General features: G+C 38.5%; 1 protein-coding gene and 1 long non-coding RNA gene across 2 annotated transcripts; both read right to left on the minus strand.

Annotated features, from left to right (window-relative positions):
* Positions 1-923: 923 nt before the first annotated feature.
* On the minus strand, positions 924-4,380 carry LOC117610677 (uncharacterized). Its single transcript, XM_076690482.1, has one exon. It carries the CDS (start codon positions 2,728-2,730, stop codon positions 1,435-1,437), a length of 1,296 nt encoding a protein of 431 aa, XP_076546597.1. The 5' UTR covers positions 2,731-4,380; the 3' UTR covers positions 924-1,434.
* Positions 4,381-10,247: 5,867 nt separating this feature from the next.
* On the minus strand, positions 10,248-10,690 carry LOC143305746 (uncharacterized). The gene is made up of 3 exons (XR_013062914.1): positions 10,550-10,690; positions 10,400-10,475; positions 10,248-10,271 (listed from the first exon to the last, which is right to left on the minus strand). It is a non-coding gene; the product is annotated as an uncharacterized LOC143305746 (long non-coding RNA).
* Positions 10,691-19,757: the final 9,067 nt, after the last annotated feature.

The following is a 19,757-nucleotide window of genomic DNA, read 5'->3' on the forward strand; positions in this document are numbered from 1 at the left end:
GGACTCTGCATCAGCTTCTGTATTGTCGCTACACTTAATGTAAGACGCGAAAATCCACACATTACGCGCTTCGCACCATTGCCAGATTTTCTTTGCTAACTTTGCCAATTTAGGGAATTGAATACTGCCCATTCGATTTATATACAACAACGCTGTTGTATTGTCCATGCGTAGCAGTATTTCACACGAGGTCTTATTTTTAGTGAAGCATTTCAGCCCATAAAAGACCGCCTTTAGTTCAAGAAAATTACATAATGTGTTCTTCTCGTTCCTTTTCACTCCAAAACCCATGCGTTTGCTCTCCTTCACAAGCAGCCCCCCAGCCAGACAGGGATGCATCACTAAAAATTTCCATCTCGAAACGGTCTTCCCTAATCGGATTAACACATGTCATTATATTATTAATCCACCATTCGAAATCTGGAATTAATTCCTTCGAAATCAACATATCCGCATCGTAATTACCGTTGGCTCTTTCCAAAGCTAAAAACTTTTCGCGTTCCAAATTCTTTGTATATAACATCCCATATCTAACTGCGGGGCATGCTGCTACTAGAATACCAATAAATTCTGCCAATTTCCTAATTTTACAACAATGGGTATTTCGGAATTTCATTGCTAACTTACTTATCTGTGTCCTTTTTTCCCTTGTTAATTTTATATAAAATTCTTTTGAATTAAACAGAAACCCAAGGAACTTTAATTCATTCGAAGGTATTAGCTTACACTTGTCTAAATTTAGTGTCAAACCTACAGCTTCCAGTAACATTCTCGTTTGCCTGAGATTTTCGTAACATTCTTGTGCCGATTGTTCCAACAACAGTATATCGTCCAGGTAAAATACCGACAAAAAACCTTTTGATCTTAAGTAGTGGGCTATCGGTTTCATTAACTTGGTGAAAACGAACGGTGCCGTACATAAACCGAATGGGACACAATTGAATTCGTACAATCTGGATCTATAGCAAAATCTAAGATATTTTCTATACGACTTCTCCACTGGAATCAAAAATTAAGAGTCTTTGAGATCTATCGATGCCATGAACATATCTTTACGCATTAAACGTATCGCTGTCTTTTTATCTTCCAGTATAAAATGGGGGGCTGAGATAAACTTATTCAATTCTTTTAAGTTAAGAATAAACCGCATATCGCCATTGGGCTTAGGAATCAAAAAATATGGCGAAATGAACTGGTTTCTACTAGGGTCGCACTTAGATATTGCCCCCTTTCTAAGCAATTCACAAATCTCTGACTCGCAAGCAATATTTTCTTGTACTGTTAATTTCGGTTCCGCGTATTTTAATTGTGGCTGCGGTAGGCTCTCAAACGGAATAATGTAACCTTTTACACATTGTAAAATAAAGGTATCATCAGTCAGTTTTTGCCAGTGCGGGAGAAAGTATTGAATTCTTCCCGCAATTCTCACCAAGTCTAATCCTTGTGCTGACGATTGTCCTTGGGCCGAGGTTCTTTCGATTTCTGTCCCTTCCGCTGAGTGCCTCGATAGCTCATACCGAAGGAACGACGCCAGTTTAACTTCTCGCCTTGATGATGGCTGGGATATCCACTTTGCTTCCAACGCGAAGACTGGTATCTACGATTTTCATCTCGTGACGTGATACCAATACTCTTCCGGTAGCCGCTCCCCCCTTGCTTTATCACATCCTTGGAAGCTTTTTCCATGACTTTTGCGGCTTTGAGATTTTCGGAGAATTTTTCTCCAAATAATAGGCCATCGATCGGACTTTCATCCGCAATCTGTTTTACAATAGGATTTAATCCTGGTACAATAAAGGATTTTCTTGTTTTTGACATATCATGGTGCAAGTCCGCTAGGATTCTACCTGCATCGGCAAGGCGTTCAATAAATTTTGTGGAATCGACCGCCAATTCAATGCTTTTCTCCGCCTTTAACACCTCCGTTAATGCTGCGCCGATAGCATTAATTCCCGCTCCCAGCTGATTTTGGGCCAGGTACTGGTAGTGGTCCTTTTTTCCCGCAAGCGCCGATAAGGCAGTCTTGATTTCGGGGTTAAGTTTTGGCGCTCTGGTTAGTGGACAATTACCAATTGTTGGATATTTTTCTTGAAGATCGCGCTTTTGATCTTTCGATAGACCATCTCGCAATATTTTATCCCAGATTTCCGCTACAGCTACATGAATATCGGGACCTTTTTGGGTGTCTTTGGCTGGATCATCTCCAAGTAAGCCCAACGTCACTTCGTCCAGTTCCATGGCCGATACTATTCCCTCGGCATCGGTCTGTTTTGCCGATTCAAGTGAAATGTGACTAGGACGTGACGTATCTCTCGGATTACGCTCACCGCCCTCTCTGTCAGACTCGATCGCTGAAATCTGCGTATCCTTCTCACTCGAATACGAATGTCTCCGACTCGAGCGTGACGCAGCTCGCCGATGGCACTCGCCGCTCACTTCATCAAACAAACTTGATGAACGGTCCCTTTTGGATGAGGTTAAATGATTCTGATTAGAATGTGACGTTCGTCTGTATATACCTGCGATACGCTCGCCATTCTCTTTATCAAAGTCATCTGCACTAGATCGTCTGTTATGGCTAGAGTCCGAGCTCCTTCGCCGCGATCTCGTGCGCCCGTGTCGAGAACGCGACCGCCTGTATTCTTCTTCCAGGCATCGCAACTTCCTTGAAAACGGGTCTTCTGTTTCGCTTCTTCGCCTCCGTGAACTTCCCCGGGGTGTTACACTCATTACCGTACGTAAATAGCTACTAACCACCAAAATCCTCTTACCGATTTCACTCACGACTGTCCCGGATCACACAGAAAAGCGTAATGGCGTAGTGAGGGAACAGGTCTGCCACCATAGCGGGAAGCGGAAAATTGTTGAAATTGTTGAATTTTAAAAACTGTGACGGATCGAGCAACTGGCGTTACTACCTATTGATCTAGAGGACAAGACGTTGCAGCATAATTACTAATAAAACCTCTTGCTGCATTAACAAAATGCGCTAAAAAGTATAAAATAATTTCTATTTCATTTATACCAATACTCCACAGCTATTAATAAAATCTATTTAATCCGTAAATAGTATACTAAATATATTTCAACCTTTTCGTAGGCGGTGCAAAATTAAAAATACCCAAATATACTATCCTGCCAATAACGATTTGATTACGGTATGGCAAACTTGATAAATAATATGTCGTAAGAAACGGAACGTTATAGATACGGCTGAAAACATTTATAATTGTAACGATTGTATTAGAAGTTGACAGTGTTACGTTGCGCGCGTGCGACGGCACAACGTAAAAAGGAAAGATGATGCTTGGAGATATAGGTAGTTAAATTTCAATTAATTGGTTGGAATTCGACCCCCAATTCCTGCTTCCCTATTTTAGCGCGATGGTTGGTATCGCTGCCACCAGTCTCGAGCGTGTTAACGCTCTCGACAAATTAAAAGACGAAATGCGAAGCACTGGCTAACTGCGTAGCGCTGGTGTTATTGCTACGGCTCTCTCTCTCTCTCACTCGAGCTAACCCGAGATTTTGTGCGTATTAGTCTCTTATTACAATGGCTGGTGACGATAGTTTCAAGGAGGGTCACGTAAACTATTGAAAGGTAGAAAATAGAAACGGCCTTTCCTCGTGTACCTCGCATGAGAAATTCTCGTAACCCAAAAGGGCTTGATAAGGGACGCAAGGCGGATAAATTTCAAATTTTCCGCCGGGACGTAACAACAGCACTTTTGATGTACATGTAGTTAATCCGCAATGGGTATATTGATTCCCGTTCAATATTGTTAACTTGAAATTATCAAATGGGTCATTCGGTAAGCAGCGTGTCATAGGTTGCCAACCCCTGAACTAAGATCTTCCGAATAGAAGAAAAGTTTTTAACTTTACGCCACCTCCGAAAACTTTGAAATGTATTTAGTATACTATTTAACAATTAAATAGATTTTATTAATAGCTGTGGAATATTGGTATAAATAAAATATAAATTATTTCATACTTTTTAGCACATTTTGAAATCGGTTGTAGTTTTTGTTAAAAGTTATTTCATTTTTAAAAAAAGAAGAATGTTTTTAATTGGTACATGATATATATTTCGTAACTTCAATAGACCAAGGCTTGAGTTATCAATTTTCACATCCAAAATTATTATCTGATCTAATATTGCCCTTTAAATATATATTATAAGTGTTTCTCTACAAAACTAACAATTCTGACTTATACCTTCTTGTCCACTCAGTAGACATATAGAACACTTGTTACAATTCCGTGAAATACGGAAAAAAGTGAATTAGGAAAAGTCTTATGTGGCACAATAATGCATACACGAATGCTGCCACACACTATGAATAATTCTTTCTGCACATAAAAATATTAAAGATTTGAATAATGCACGAATAATTAAATGAAAACATAATTCTCCGAATTTTAATTTTGGAGATATTAATATAAGGATTAATTTACAATGAAATAATATAATTTTTAATTACTAAACATTATAAATAAATATCAAGGAAATATCACAATACATCTCTACGATTGAAACCAGGAAATACACATTTTTGTATTTCTATTTAAAATATTTATTTTGCAAGAAATATTTTATGTTAATTTCAAATGATTTTCAGACTCGGCAAGCATATGTAGCTAAAATTCTCTCCGACAGTGGCTCAACGGTCTCCACTCTTAGGTATCCTATCTTTTCACCATCAGTCAGTCCGTACCTCTACAAACGTGTAAATGTTTGTGACGCAGTAACTCGAGGATGTGTTAAACGACAAGAGAAAGGCAGCATAAGCAAGTAGTAGATATAGTAGGGGTCCTTCTCAAGTTTAAAAAGAGTGGCTCAAATATTAAAAGCTGACACAGATGCAAAATTGTATATAAGATACATATACAGGGTGTCACGCAACTGCCTCAACAACCCAAGAGGGATGATTGCCAAGGTGATTCTAAACAACTTTTGTCTTTGCCAAAATGTTGATTAAGGCTTCGTTTTCGAGTTATTAACAAAAAACACTGGCCAATCAGATCGCGCCTTTAGCGCAGGCCGAACCACGAGAATGTTGGGTTTGTTTTGCGTTCAAGCCGTGGTGGTGATCAAGTACATCAGCACCACAACGATATAGTAGGACTCGTTCGGCAAAAGTTGTATGGAATAATGAATGAAACAAAGAAAAGAATAATAGTATCGAATTATTGGTTGCTCATGAACAATCATGCTGATGCACTTGATCACGACCACGGCTTAAACGCAGAACAAACCCAACACTCTCGCAGTTTGGCCCGCGGTAAAGGCGCGCTCTGATTGGCCAGTGTTGTTTGTTAATAACTCGAAAACGAAGCCTTAATCAACATTTTGGCGAAGAAAAAAATTGTTTTGATTCACCTTGGCAATCATCCCTCTTCGGTTGTTGAAGCAATTGCGTGACATCCTGTATATTGGACGAAGAGGGTCAACTAAATTATCTTCATATTATGTATTATGCATCTCCCAGTTGTTATAAGAGGTGCATGGAGTGGTGATCAGCCCGCAGAATTATAAAGATTCAAATTAACTGAAACTCGAAGGGTCAAACTAACTAATAGCGGAAATTGTTATTCCTAGCGGTGGTTAGCGGTGCCTAACGGTGGTTCAGGGGAAATGAATGTGTAGGAGTTAAAAAGAAGACGAGGTGTCTAGTAACAAAATTATATAATTACAGAAATTCTATCAAGAAAAGTATCAAATAAGTTAAATAATAATGAATAAAGTATTCTTTATGTTATAAATGTTCTTAAATGTTAAAAAAAATACGTATTTTCTTCAATTACATAAAATACTTGTTACATTTTTGAGGTTCCTAACTAAAAGTGTACGTTGAGATTCACGTGCCTAACATTCATAGAAAATTCTATTAACTGACGTTATTCAGGCGTCCGTTCCAGTTCTACAATATACATTTATGAATGTTTAAAAATCAAATAATAACCACTAAATTTATTCTTAGTAGAAAAAAAAAATATACTGATCGAATTGAATAATCTCCTCCTTTCTCGAAGTCGGTTAATAAGTATACAATTCGGAACTGAATTTGATTAATTGTTAAATAAACCTCCTTTGTTATTTTCTTACAACAGTAATGCAAAAAATAAGTTTTTATTAAACGTTATGCAGACCCTTACTGTTTCAAATATCATATACGATCCAACGATAATAACATAAACACGCGAGAATCGTATTTGTCACAGAATGAGAATGCCAAGAAGGGGCCGGAGGGGGGGGGGGGGGGGGGGTGTGCAACAAAGAAGACAGGGTTCTGTTGACGCCTTTGGTAACTCGAATTTTCTATCCGTTTCATGTCCTTTCACAGAACGTTTCACGTCCTTCAGCCCGCAGCAATGCGAATCTGTCCGATAAAACAGTAGACGGACCATTAGCTAATCCTGTGGGAGGTAAAACAGTGTCACAAGGGAGAAAGCTAGGGGAGAAAGGGGGTATAGCTAGGATAAAGGAAGAGTAGACGGAACGAGGGAAGGGCGATGGGAAGTGCCACAGGGAGATTTCAGAGTATGCAATTGATTGGCGCGCCAACAACGCCAACGACGCTTGCCGATGTCGACGTTGCTTGATTAGAATGGAGCAACACGAAATCCCTCTCTAACCGGCTAATGGCACGCCGCAACCTATGTTTACTGTGATCTCGGACTTCGCTGTATGCTGCTCGCGATTTGTCATCTGCAATGCCAATGAAACGATAACCCTGAGTAGGATACGTGTACACAATCTCCGTGATCGCCGCGATTTTAGCCGTTCCTTCGAATTTTGCGGTTCTTTCGATTGCTCTTCAATTCTTGGGATGCCATTGTGCCTTATGTTTCTGCATGAATGTGCTGGATAGTCACACTAGACGAAAATACTTTTAATGACTATTATGGGTTATTGTCATTTTCGTTATATGTTGGAAAAAATTTGAAATAATCGCAAACGTATCCATACATTAATATTATAAAATCTGATATTTTTAGTATCTGCTCTAAGTTGTCTGATTAGATATGCAGATTATGCACTGGTGTCACCCCCGAATATATTGACCCTGAAATCTGTTGTCAAGGACATGATTCTGAGAAGCTTTTTCCAATAATTTAAGTGGTGGTTCTCTCATAGTTTCTGAGATATAGTTTCATTCGAAATAAGAATAGGTTTGGGTTAGGTTGTATTTCCTGGAAGTAGAGCTTCTCCATAAAGGATTGGAGGGATGGGGCGAAATCTACTACGTCTATTAGTCGTATCTAGTAGTCGTATTTTGTAACGCAAAGCGAATCCCATCTCGCATTTATTGGTGCTTTCGATGACTGCTGATAAATACAACCTAACCATTTACTTTCAATAAGTCTCTTTACGTTATCTAAATAAAACGTTCGCTATTATTGTATTCTCTTAATTTCGAACCCTACTTTATATTTTTATAACGTTACTTCATGAATTTATATACTTAACAAGCAATTTTGAAATGTTCATCAATTATTCGAAAGATACTAACCTAACCTCTTTTTTTTCTTTTTTCGTGGGGGAAATTTTCTACAAGACACCCCCAGCCCCCCTGGGAAGGGGCCGGGGGTAGTGCAGGATACTTACCTAGTAAAACCCCCACGGTGGCCTGCACTGGGCTTGAGGGAGGGCCCCGGGACCTCTGTCGAACAGTTTGAGACCTTCCCCCTCGCCCTTGACGCATTTACACTTCATCTCGGGGGAGGGTTTAACCTTTGACCCTCCCGCTACGTGCAAACTCCGCCGACGCCGGCCACACTTCGGGCCGCGTGCAGTGGCGACTGGGGACCCAGCCCCGGCACGTCCCCCCCCCCCCCCCCCCCCCCCCGTCTTATTCCCCCCCTCATCCTGTTGGGGGCGGTGGGCAGAGTTGTCAGGACCCACCGCCCCGTCCTCCTCCCACAACGGCGTCTTCTTCTGCGTGCAGGGTCGGCTAACTCCCGACCCCACTCCGCGGCCTCCTTCAGGGCGATAAGCTCCTCACAGAAAGAGGTCATCGCCCGCCACTGATCCTCGTCGACAAGCATGTTTCTCACAATGCACGCCGGCGAGAGATCCACCCCTAACTCGCACTGCAGGGCGTGACGGGCCCGCGCATACTAACCTAACCTAACCTAACGAATTTCGATAAGTATGCAGATTGCTGATACCGCTTTCAACTTTAAATATCTCAAGAACCATAACAGACCGCGGGTAAACTATTAGGAAAAGTTAGTTATCGTTGGAATCAGGTCTTTGGCAACATATTTGGAAGTCAAGATAGTCGGAGGTATCATCAGTAATCTGCATATTCACAAAAGACAAAACACAAAAGTTTGAGAAATTACGAAAGAAAGTGTACAAAGTACATAGCAATGACTCCGTATGTAAATTAAATATACGATAAGAAAAACGGAAACAGCAAATGTGACCAGAACGCGTTCTTCAAAGTAACGCGGAAGATTTACTGGGATCGAATTTAGTCCTTCGATCGAAAAATATACTAACCCCCCATTTTATGTATTCTATCCATGGCACGTATTGCTCGTCGAAATGGAAGAAGAAAAGTAGAAACGAACGAAGAGAGATAGAAAGCGAAGAGAGAGGATGAGAAGGAGAGATTTCAATGGCAAGCAAACAGCACGAAGCATAGCCAATGAGCTTTCCCTTTGATTAAATGTAAATTGTGCGGGGAACGCGATTAGTACTGCTGCCTCTTCGACTCACCCCACCCAATCTTCCTTTAATCTTTTTTTCTATGACCATAATGTTGCTTTATACAAAAAATAATGCAAGTAGTAGCGTGGACTCAAAGCGGCCAAATAAAGAGAAAAATTGATATGATTGCTTTAATAGTCGACTACTTACAGTTTGGAGTTTTTCACTGCATATAATCATTTCATAATCATGAAGTCTCAATCCATTTAAATAAAAACGCTGATGATTTAAAAAAAAGTCTTATTAAATTAATAAATACAATTGAAAGAAAGGTAATTATCGATATCTCGTCAACCCCGTCGATTTCGCTCATTTTTTGATATGTTGTTGGGATAATGATTCTAAGCAATTTTTTCCCATACATATAGCCGTCGCTCGGCCTTAGTTTTTGAGATATTTGCAAACGAAAGATGCTACTATAACTAGCAATGAATTCTACGTATACCTACACGTCCGTTGTAGCGTCGAAACCTCTCCAACATGGAGAAATTCCGTTTTTAAAATTGGTATTAGGATCCAGTTTAGGAAAAAGGTGGTTTGATAAATAAATTAAGCAATAATTGAGCCAAAAACGATTGATTTTATTGGCTCGTAAAAAAAGAAAGGGAAAAGCCTTGCGGCATAAAAACCCCTGATTCTTAATATGTGTATAAGATAGTAAAATGAGGCAAGGTGCGAGCGATCAGAAATGTTTGTGTATTGCATTCAGTCACAGTAGTCGCATGCGATACCACTGCTCTACGGGTCAGAAGTACATCCGTGTGATTCGGCGATGAGCCAATGTAATGTTTATCCAGGGTGGTTACGGTAAAGACTCGATAAGTGTTCGAAAGGATGTATTCGTTAAGGGCACAGACTCCTTCGAGGCCTCCTCCGAATCGATGTAAGCGCCATTGAAAACAATCGGGAAATCGTGAAAACACATAATTGAGAAATTCGACATTTGACAGTGTGACATCTAACGTTATTATGCAGAATAAGAAACGAAAGTGAGGTGGCATAGTTGCCAAATCACATCATTTGAGAGTTCTATCGCGGTGTTGCCGCATCTGCGACCATCTAGCAAAATGAATTTGCTTGAGCCGAGCGAGATTTTGATTCCTGGCGGACATAGAAAAGGACAGCGCGAGAGAAAGAGGAGTATCATGAATGAAACAACGTAGGGCCAATCGGAGGAAATATAGTCACACGCTCCGACAGATTCGGTTCCTCCAAACTCCCGTATTTAATGCTGTAACTAAAATTAGTGTTACGCCTCACTACCAGGATCGCTGGTGTCGCTACAAACACATATAAATGATTGTGGTGAGGTACACACGCAAGCACATGGTCCCTATATACGTGTGCATGGTCTTACTTATTCAAAACTTTGAAAAATAAAAATAAAGGAAAGGAAAAAATTGCAACAATATATGTGCAGTAATGGAAATATATTAAATTTTTACTAAAATATAATAAATATATATATATATATATATATCAATAATAATATACAATAATATACAATCGAAAATCACGTTCTCCACTCCCCTAGTGCAGTCAGGTTTAACTATAAGAACAAAATTATATAATATTATACATACACTTCATGTAAGAAATATTATTATGTATACTTAGTGTATTAATACCATGTTAATGGTTTTATACATATATTGTATATGTAAACTGAATACTTACAATCTTTCTCTTTTTCTTCTTTTCATTTGCATCCAGGTGTCTTGTTGCTCTATTTTAATAGAGGTAGTCTCTGACACTGTAATAAATATTTTCATTAACAATCATTTACATATGCTATAAAAAGTTGTTCGAAAATGCATTGATGCTAACCGTCGCCACGCGGACCGCGGCACCACTCTGCAGCGCGACCGGCATGACAGCCACCTTGGATGCCGGTCAGGCCGACCAATCAACGAGCTCTACGTCACCGAGAAGACGCCAACAGCTCTCGCTACGACGAAGCCGGTTGATCGGCCATTACATTCTTGTATCGCTTCAGTGAAACACGTGCGGGAACATGACGTCACGATATCTTTAGTTGTATGTTAAAATCAGTGGTACAAGCTATGTATGTAGAGAAGTGACATCAGCGCCTCCTGGTAGTAAGGCGTAAACCTAAAATTTGCATCAAAATCACAAGAGTGGAGCTTGGAGGACCTGGACAGATTCGATGAGACTCTGTAATACACATAACGTACGCGACTATAAAACTTATAGGAATAAAAGCTATATGGCATTAATAATTTCAAGAAAGGAATGAAAAATAAAGACATGTAAATTGATCTATAATATACCACGTGTTATTGAAATTTTTTTCATTTGAAATATAATAACGAATTTTAATATAATTGTAACTGCATATAGTATACAGGGTGTCCCAGTTTAAGTGTGACCGAATTATATTAAAATTTATTAATATATTTCAGATGAAAAAAGTAATCAAAAAAATGCTATACGGCGGTGCCGAGGTGGTAGAAGAGAAGAGAGAGACTGTAGGAAGTGGCGGAGGCGGGCGGCCTATTATTGTTAACATATACTAAAAATATATATATGTATAAATAAACATTATAAATCATTACATTTCTTTATTTCTTATTCCCTTCTTGAAATTATTATGTCATGTAGTTTTCATTCCTATAAGTTTTATGGTCGCGTACTTACGTTATGTGTATTATTTCATTCATTCTACCCCTACCAGCACCACGAATCCGCCGTTCTTTGATGTTTCCGAACATAGAAAAGGATAGCGCAAGAAGGATAAACAAAGGGAGAAAGGCTCACAAGCACAACATTTAACCCAATATTATGCTACTAAATGTTGACCGATTTATATTGTGTTTAGCTTCATTTTAATCAGACAAATCTTCTCCACATGATAGTGAAATTGGTATTAACAAAAAGTACAAAATAAAAAACTTTATTCTGTGCATTAGTATGGTCACATTGACACGGAACATTTAAATGAAGGTGTTACGATCAGCCGCCTAAACGTACGTTAATCGAATTCTTCCCACGATCGGACAAACATTGTGTTACGGCCACCCGCCTAAACGATCGATATTCGAACAATCGAACTCCTCACGACCGGGCACCTAAACATCATATTACGACCACCTACTTAAGTATTCGATAAGACGCGTTCTCACGGACATCCCACCTTGTCAATCATCGGCCCCTTCTCCACCACCAACGACATTATAAAAGGCCTTACCGGACATAAGCAGAGTCAGTCGAGATCATATTATAAAAATAAAGTGCCAAATCTTTAAAAGTGCTATTCATTTAAAAACCTGTGAACTTTCTACGTGACAAAGGCAATAAATCCCGGTTTCAGTCCCTCTTTCGTCTTTAGCTACAGACTCTTTCTAGTCAGTGTTTACTGACTAGGCAATCAAATTCGAAAAATGATTCTCCTATTCCATAACAGTTGCGGAGTGGACCGGCAATAGTTATGTACATTTATCGAGTTTTCACTGTATATGGTGCAAGTTTTATAATTCATTTTTTTGGCATACCATTTCAAGTATTCTATCTGTAATTTCATTGATAAAAAATTATGATTATAAATATGAATAAAAAAGTTTTATGGTTGCACACATTAGTACATGTATTGTTTCATTCTCAGACCTCTTTCTCTCTCGAGCGCCCTATTTTTTTCTATGTCTGGCAGGAATCAAAATCGGCTCGAGCCTGTTGCAATTGTAACAGATGTGGCAACAGCGTGACAGAAGTCTTAATACGTTGCGGCAACTATGCCGTACTTCTGGCTATATTCGCGTAGCCGTTTGTGGTGTCAAATTAGAATTTACATTTATCTGACTTCCGTCTATTTTACGTCTGATGCGTGCAAAACGTAAATTTCGTTTTACGTCTTCCAGAAGTGATAAATTGTGAAAAATCGAATTTCAGTGATATTGTGCTATTATATTATGGGGTTTAAAACTAAATAAAAACACACAATATTAAATTAAAAGTGAACTTTATTATAAGCTCGGAAGGACGTCTTTACTCATGAAAGCTGAGCTAAGAAGTGAGGCTTTCTCCGAATGCAACTGTTACGTCGCAACTCAGGGAGGCAATTAAAACTACACGGTATCACTTCCACACACGTTAGGTTTATTGAATTAATAACTGAGTTTCGGATAATGGTTCGAATCTCGCACGAGAACTAACTACTAAGCGATCGTGACCCTTGCTATGAAGTCGCCTGGCGCAGAATGCCCGCCCGGGTGTGGTTTTTTATTATATGTATGAATATGTTGCGCAGTTTCGTTCGCGAAGAAGCAGCCCAGTCGTCGGATTCTTATGTTTCTATGTGTCATCAGTTTCTGGGCTGCCGTACCGTGGGAATAGGGAATGCAGGGTGTTATCTCTGCTAGTCAAGCTAGCAGAGGTTCTCGCCTAACACAACGCAGGAAATTCGGTGCCCACTTTAGAAAGAAAATAACGGCCTGGGTCTGCAACGTGTTTATTACTCAGGCCTATAAGTTTAGATACAGCCAGAGACCCATTGACTCTGGTTACAAAGTTAGACCTTTTTCTATACAATGCACCCAGTGTCCCTCAACTCCACAATTCATTTTTGCTAAGCTAGTGAAAATAAATAATCTAACATGTGCAAGTTCAAGGAAGGGTGGTCTGGTGTGCTATGGGTGAAAAAACCATTAAATCGTCCAATATTTGCTAAAATATTGTTTGCCATGTTGTTTGCTTACAACAGCGTCTGTCTCAATCTTACAGTGTCGAAAATACCATTTTGTTCAACGTATGGTATTTATTAGCGTTCAAACGGACCAGACCACCCTGTGGTGAAGTCTACCCGTGGGTGCTGTACTCGCGAAAATTTCATTTCTGCAATTATCGAGACGAAAAACGAAATCTACGAAATCGAGTGTCTCTCTCACGCATGGCGTATACATGCATGCTTTCCGTTGATTGTGTGAGTGCACGCATACAGGTCATGGCACAAGGAGTCTGTGCCCTTAAGAGCCCCCGCAGACTGCAAACTCTCTATCGGCCGATAGTTTGGTCGGGTTGGCCGGTTAACGCGCACACTGCGCCAACAGAATATGTAGTCGGGTTGGTGCGTGGTGAGTGCGCAGCCCAGCCTACAGTCGGCCGATTGCTCTCGAACAATTTGCTAGTTGACGGCTCTTGAAGAGAGCGGTCGCATAATGAAAGTTAATAGAATATTCTCCAGAAATGTTATTATTGCTTTTATACAACGGAGGAGAAGGATCAAGAAGAGAAACCGAGAGTATTGGGTGCATCCCATCCACAGTGATAGATTATTGCGAGGAAAGTTTTACACAATGCATTCTAAATTATTAGATTATCCGAAAAAATTTTTCGCCTTTTATCGAATGAGCATAACTAGCTTCAATGAACTTGTCAAATTAATTGGACCAGCAATAGTGAAAGAGGATACACATCTTAGACTTTCTATACCTGTAGAGGAGAGATTGAGCATTACGATACGGTAAGATAAACGACAAATACTATTAACTGTTTTTTATTAGAATTAAAATCACAAAGTTAAGTATTTTTTTAAATCATAAAGTCAAGTAAGCATTTTGAAAAATTAAACTGTTTACAAGTCGTATATTTGCGAATCATTTGAAACATTAGAAAATAAAGACTGGACTGTATCGTTGGAATTGCCTGGTGATGGAACCATAGGCAAATTGGGGGATGGAGTAGAACTGGTTGTACAAACTAATGGTTGTGCTGGTGGCAAATTGTTAGTCCCTCGATGATATACGGGAAAAGAGGACAAGGGCTGCTGTAATATGTTGTAGTTACATGTTGATTGAGGGGTAGTCTGTACACGCCTGGCTAGTCTTATCTGTTTAAAAATGTTAAGAATAGCAATCTTAGCATCGAGTTTTTCTTCTGTTGTTAAATTCTGGAGTGAAGGGACAAGATATAAAGCAAAGTTTGTATCTTCATCAACAGTATTAGTCTCTTTTAAGCTTTTAATAATGCTTCGTCCAAATCCGTTTGCTTCGGTACATTAGTCCTCTTCTTCCGCTGAGGAATAGGTGTGGAAGTGGAAGTCATCATCTTCATCATTTTCTTGAGAATCATCCTGTTCCAAGTTTCCTTCCGTTCGTCGATTTTCCATGCATGGAAGTTGTTCCGGATTTCGAGCGCCACAATTTAAAACCTTATCTAATTAGTGCTCGACAACACCATCGGCTCGGCGTTGTCGTCGGTCGAAGGGTTTATAAAAACACCAACGCCGCGACAAACGTCCTACTACGTTTTGCGCTCCTCGAACGAAACGACTCCCGTAAATCGCGACGAATTCGCTACGGGTCCTTTACAAATTAAAGACGGAAATAAAGTACACCAAGTGAACTGGTTTGTTAACTAAAGTATCGACAGTGTCGAATTCATTCACTTGCACCCTTTTCCTTACAACATTAACCGGCGTTCTTGCTTAGAGCAAAAATTAATACTCTACGCGCAACAGAAGTAAAAATAGTAGTTACTCAAAATAGACATATTTACGCCTCTTGGTCGCAGCTTGTCCTGACTTTGTGTTCTTTTGTGCGTTCAATTCCCGACGAAAGCAAGTCCGTAAATTAGCCCATTTTTTTTGCACATTGTGACCTGAAAAACAATATTCTACAATACGAGATATTACCAAAACTACATGTGAGCAAATATGGAACATACTTCAACCGTTGTATATGGCAACCAAACAAGAAGATGACTGGATTAAAATTGCTGATGAATTCTATAGCCGCACAAATTTCCCAACCATAATTGGAGCGATAGATGGAAAGCATATACGGGTGATACAACCAAAACATTTCGGGTCATCATATTTTAATTACAAAAAATTCTTCTCTTGCGTTTTAATGGCTTAAACAGATGCAGATTATAAAGGGTCTAGCCGTATAAGCATAGTGAATCGGCCCCAGTAACAATTTCGGTTGATATTGATATCACATATTGCTTTTTGCCTAAACAACAATTGTGTGCAATTTCAACCCCCTACCCCCTCTGATAAGGGAGATATGAGGGTAAAACCCAAAACCTTTACCATTTTTTTTCTCGGAAACTATTTAAGATATTTGATCACGTTAAAGTGCAAATAGTAGGTATTCATTAGTTGTATATCATATTTTTTTTTCAAAATTTTTATTCGTTGATTAAGGGTTGAAAATTAATAAATAAATCTTTGAAAATGATTTTTATAAACAATCCCTTGGATGACACCCACCGAAAAAATTAAGAATAATCCTTTACTATTTAACTATTATCTGTAAAAATTTCAAGAGTGTCGGATTGGTACATCATAGTTAAAAAAAAATAAAACCAATGCAACGCCCTTTCATAAGGCAAAGCAGGCCTGAACGTTAGAGGCGCTCAACCTAACCGACCTACAGGGGAATACGTAGCGCCGACCCGCCACGTTTCTCGTACCAGAAACAGCTCTCAGAAAAGTATGAGCTCTTCTTTCCCTAAACTGTGTGTTAATTAACAGTCATTTATTTAAATAATATATTAACAATTTAAATTTTTTAATTAAGTTTTCTGGTCCTAATTTTTAACGTCCGTGTTTTCACGGTGTTTCTCGTTTTAAGTGTGTCTCGCATGCATATTGGTTTATACCCGCGTAACTATTTACGTTTGATTTGTATTCTATGTAACAATTGTAAGTTTTACCGTTTATATGTCGCGACCGAACTTTCATTTTTATAATGTTATTGTTTTGTTGTAAATATTGTACATTTAACGCGTCATGTTCGTCCAATAATTCCGCAAGATAACGTTTTTACCGCGAGATTTTAAAGTTTGGAAATTCTATCCAATTAACGACTCCTCTATATTCGGCAACAAGAGGGAACAAGACAGTGGACACTAAAATCATGGACTCAGGATCGTACGCTTTACCCTTTATGATGCGTCTATTTACACGCCAATTTAGGCTCCGTGATTGCGTAAAAAAGTATCAGGGCATATAAACCGCATTGGAAAATACACCATTTGTACCATAAAACGCGCTTAACTCTTTTCTGGACACCCATATACTTAAAACGAAGGTCACCTTAATTACAGCCATTTCCAGGTAGTACTGGTACGCTATAATATAATTAACCCTTTTCAGGGCGACCATATACTTAAAACGAGGAAAATCTTAGTTACAACTATTCACAGGTACCAGCTACAATTTAATTAAAAGTAATACGTACGTGAAAAGGTAAAGACGGAAATAGTTATAGAAGTCTATGTTCTTTACAGCGTTGAATAGAATGATATTGCATTTATAACTGTGATACCTTCTTTGACTATTAAAAGGACAACTAATGGCATCTAACACAGTGCCATTGTTCAAGACATGGTATAAATCTGTGATTTAGGGCTCCCACATACTTAAAACGAGAAAGACTGTGAAAACACGGACGTTAAAAGTTAGGACCAGAAAACTTAATTAAAAAATTTAAATTGTTAATATATTATTTAAATAAATGACTGTTAACTAACACACAGTTTAGGGAAAGAAGAGCTCATACTTTTCTGAGAGCTGTTTCTGGTACGAGAAACGTGGCGGGTCGGCGCTACGTATTCCCCTGTAGGTCGGTTAGGTTGAGCGCCTCTAACGTTTAGGCCGGCTTTGCCTTATGAAAGGGCGTTGCATTGGTTTTATTTTTTTTTAACTATGATGTACCAATCCGACACTTTTGAAATTTTTACAGATAATAGTTAAATAGTAAAGGATTATTCTGAATTTTTTCGGTGGGTGTCATCCAAGGGATTGTTTATAAAAATCATTTTCAAAGATTTATTTATTAATTTTCAACCCTTAATCATCGAATAAAAATTTTGAAAAAAAAATATGATATACAGCTAATGAATACCTACTATTTGCACTTTAATGTGATCAAATATCTTAAATAGTTTCTGAGAAAAAAAATGGTAAAGGTTTTGGGTTTTACCCTCATATCTCCCTTATCAGAGGGGGTAGGGGGTTGAAATTGCACACAATTGTTGTTTAGGCAAAAAGCATTATGTGATATAAATATCAACCGAAATTGTTACTGGGGCCGATTCACTATGCTTATACGGCTAGACCCTTTGTACACATAGATGTTGGTTCTTATGGAACAGCTAGTGACTCAGAAATATTTAAAACATCTGAAATGGGTAAAAGGCTTTCTGAGAACCGGTTAAATATTTCCTCCGGAAGGCAGTTGCCCAATGAAGATGACGGAAATGTTATTTCATTCTCTGTCGTTGGCGATGAAGCGTTTGGACTTGGAAATCACATATTACGCCCTTATGCAAAAAGAAATTTAAACTACACCAAGCGAATTTTCAACTATAGACATACAAAAGGTCGACGCATGGTTGAATGTACTTTCGGCATTCTCGCTAACAAATGGTGTATTTTTCACCGCCCAATTGATGTGAACATCAATTTTTGTGTTCGAATTATTAAAGCTTGCTGTGTCCTTCATAATTATGTACGAATCAAAGATGGAGTAAAATTCACAGATACTCTCTACAGTTGTCCTATGACTAACTTAACAATAAATGAAAACAACCGAGGAAGAAATAATATGAATGACGTGCGGCAGTACATGTCGTCATATTTTATTTCTCCTGGAGGCACCATTCCGTGTCAATATAACAAAGTGTAATAAGTAAATAATGAGTAAATGAACAATAAGTAAATAAATAAACAACAATAAGTAAATAAATAAACATACACATGTATCGATACATACCTTGTTTTGTTTTATCCTCGGCACTAAGCTGATTCCAATTGGGAATAACTGCTTCACAGACTTCCAACCATAATTTTTTTTTCTGATTTACATCAGAGTATTCTTTCAAGTTTTTTTTGTACAGCGCCGGTTTTTTTTCAATCTCTTCTATTAAATTTATAATAGACGTTTCAACAATAAGTGATGGAGTACAATTGGGCAGCGCCATCATAAAAAATGCGCACGACTGTCACAGTCAACTGCGGAGCAGTGATGCCAGAACCGTGGGACGTGGGACAAATTTTTACCCTCTCCACGACGTCCCACGACGTCCCAGTGATTCCCCTACCGCAGTTGTTTCATCTAACACAAGCGCGTTGTCCCACGTGTCCGTGTGAGCTCTGCGGGTTTGACAGAGTTCGGCTGCTTTCGTCATTTCTACGTTATCGGCTCGATGTTCAAACCGCTAAAGCACGTGGCAGCAGCATCGACGAATCAACAAAATAATATAATTTCGTCCATGACAATATGGCTGAATTAAGAAACCAGGAGAATCAGTTCGAATCCCTATTTTACGGTTTCAGTTCTGATTCTTAATGCATTAACGTTTTTTTAATACATAAAAATACATGTTTTCTTGTGTACTTATGCTGCTTCGTTGCTTTATGACTAATGACTGATTTTTCTTTTGAATGAAACTTCCACTAGCGTATTGATGAAATTTTTCGATTAAAACAAGATCAAACACGACATAATTTGAATTATAGTTACTTTATATATTTGCATTAGGTTTTAAATAAATAAGTAAATATAATGCAAATTATATCGTGTTTGGTCTCATTTTAATCAGAAGAACCTTACAATTACATTGGTAAAAGTTTCATTTAGCAAAAATGAAAAATAAAAAAGTTATGGTTAAATTAATATTGTCTCACTCAAATGTTTCTTTTCGTGCCCTTTAATTCTCGGACCTCTTTCTCTTTCGCTATTTGTCCTTTTCTTCGCTCGCCAGCATTCAAGAACTCGCTCGAGCTATGTCGTTCTGCCAGCATCACATTTTCGTTACCTATTCATCGAATATTTGAGTGTAACGCAAAATCAAGAGAGTCCAGTATAATAACACATTCTATGCTGAAAGAATATACTAAGTTATCTGTCTAAAAAAATTTTAATAAATCTGACAACAGATTTATTTTCGGGCTGCTTTTCTTAAGTAATCAGCATTTTACCAGTCTCCTGTACGCATCGTGTGTAGCAGTTTGTAGCAAACTCAACATGTTTTCGATATTACGTCGAATACACAACCGATCGAAAAATAT

The sequence above is a fragment of the Osmia lignaria genome, chromosome 10 (genome assembly GCF_051020975.1).
Source record: "Osmia lignaria lignaria isolate PbOS001 chromosome 10, iyOsmLign1, whole genome shotgun sequence".
NCBI lineage: Eukaryota > Metazoa > Arthropoda > Insecta > Hymenoptera > Megachilidae > Osmia > Osmia lignaria.

Coding starts and splice junctions, on each gene's coding strand:
- LOC117610677 (XM_076690482.1), bottom strand. CDS start 2,730: ATGAGTGTAACACCCCGGGGAAGTTCACGGAGGCGAAGAAGCGAAACA.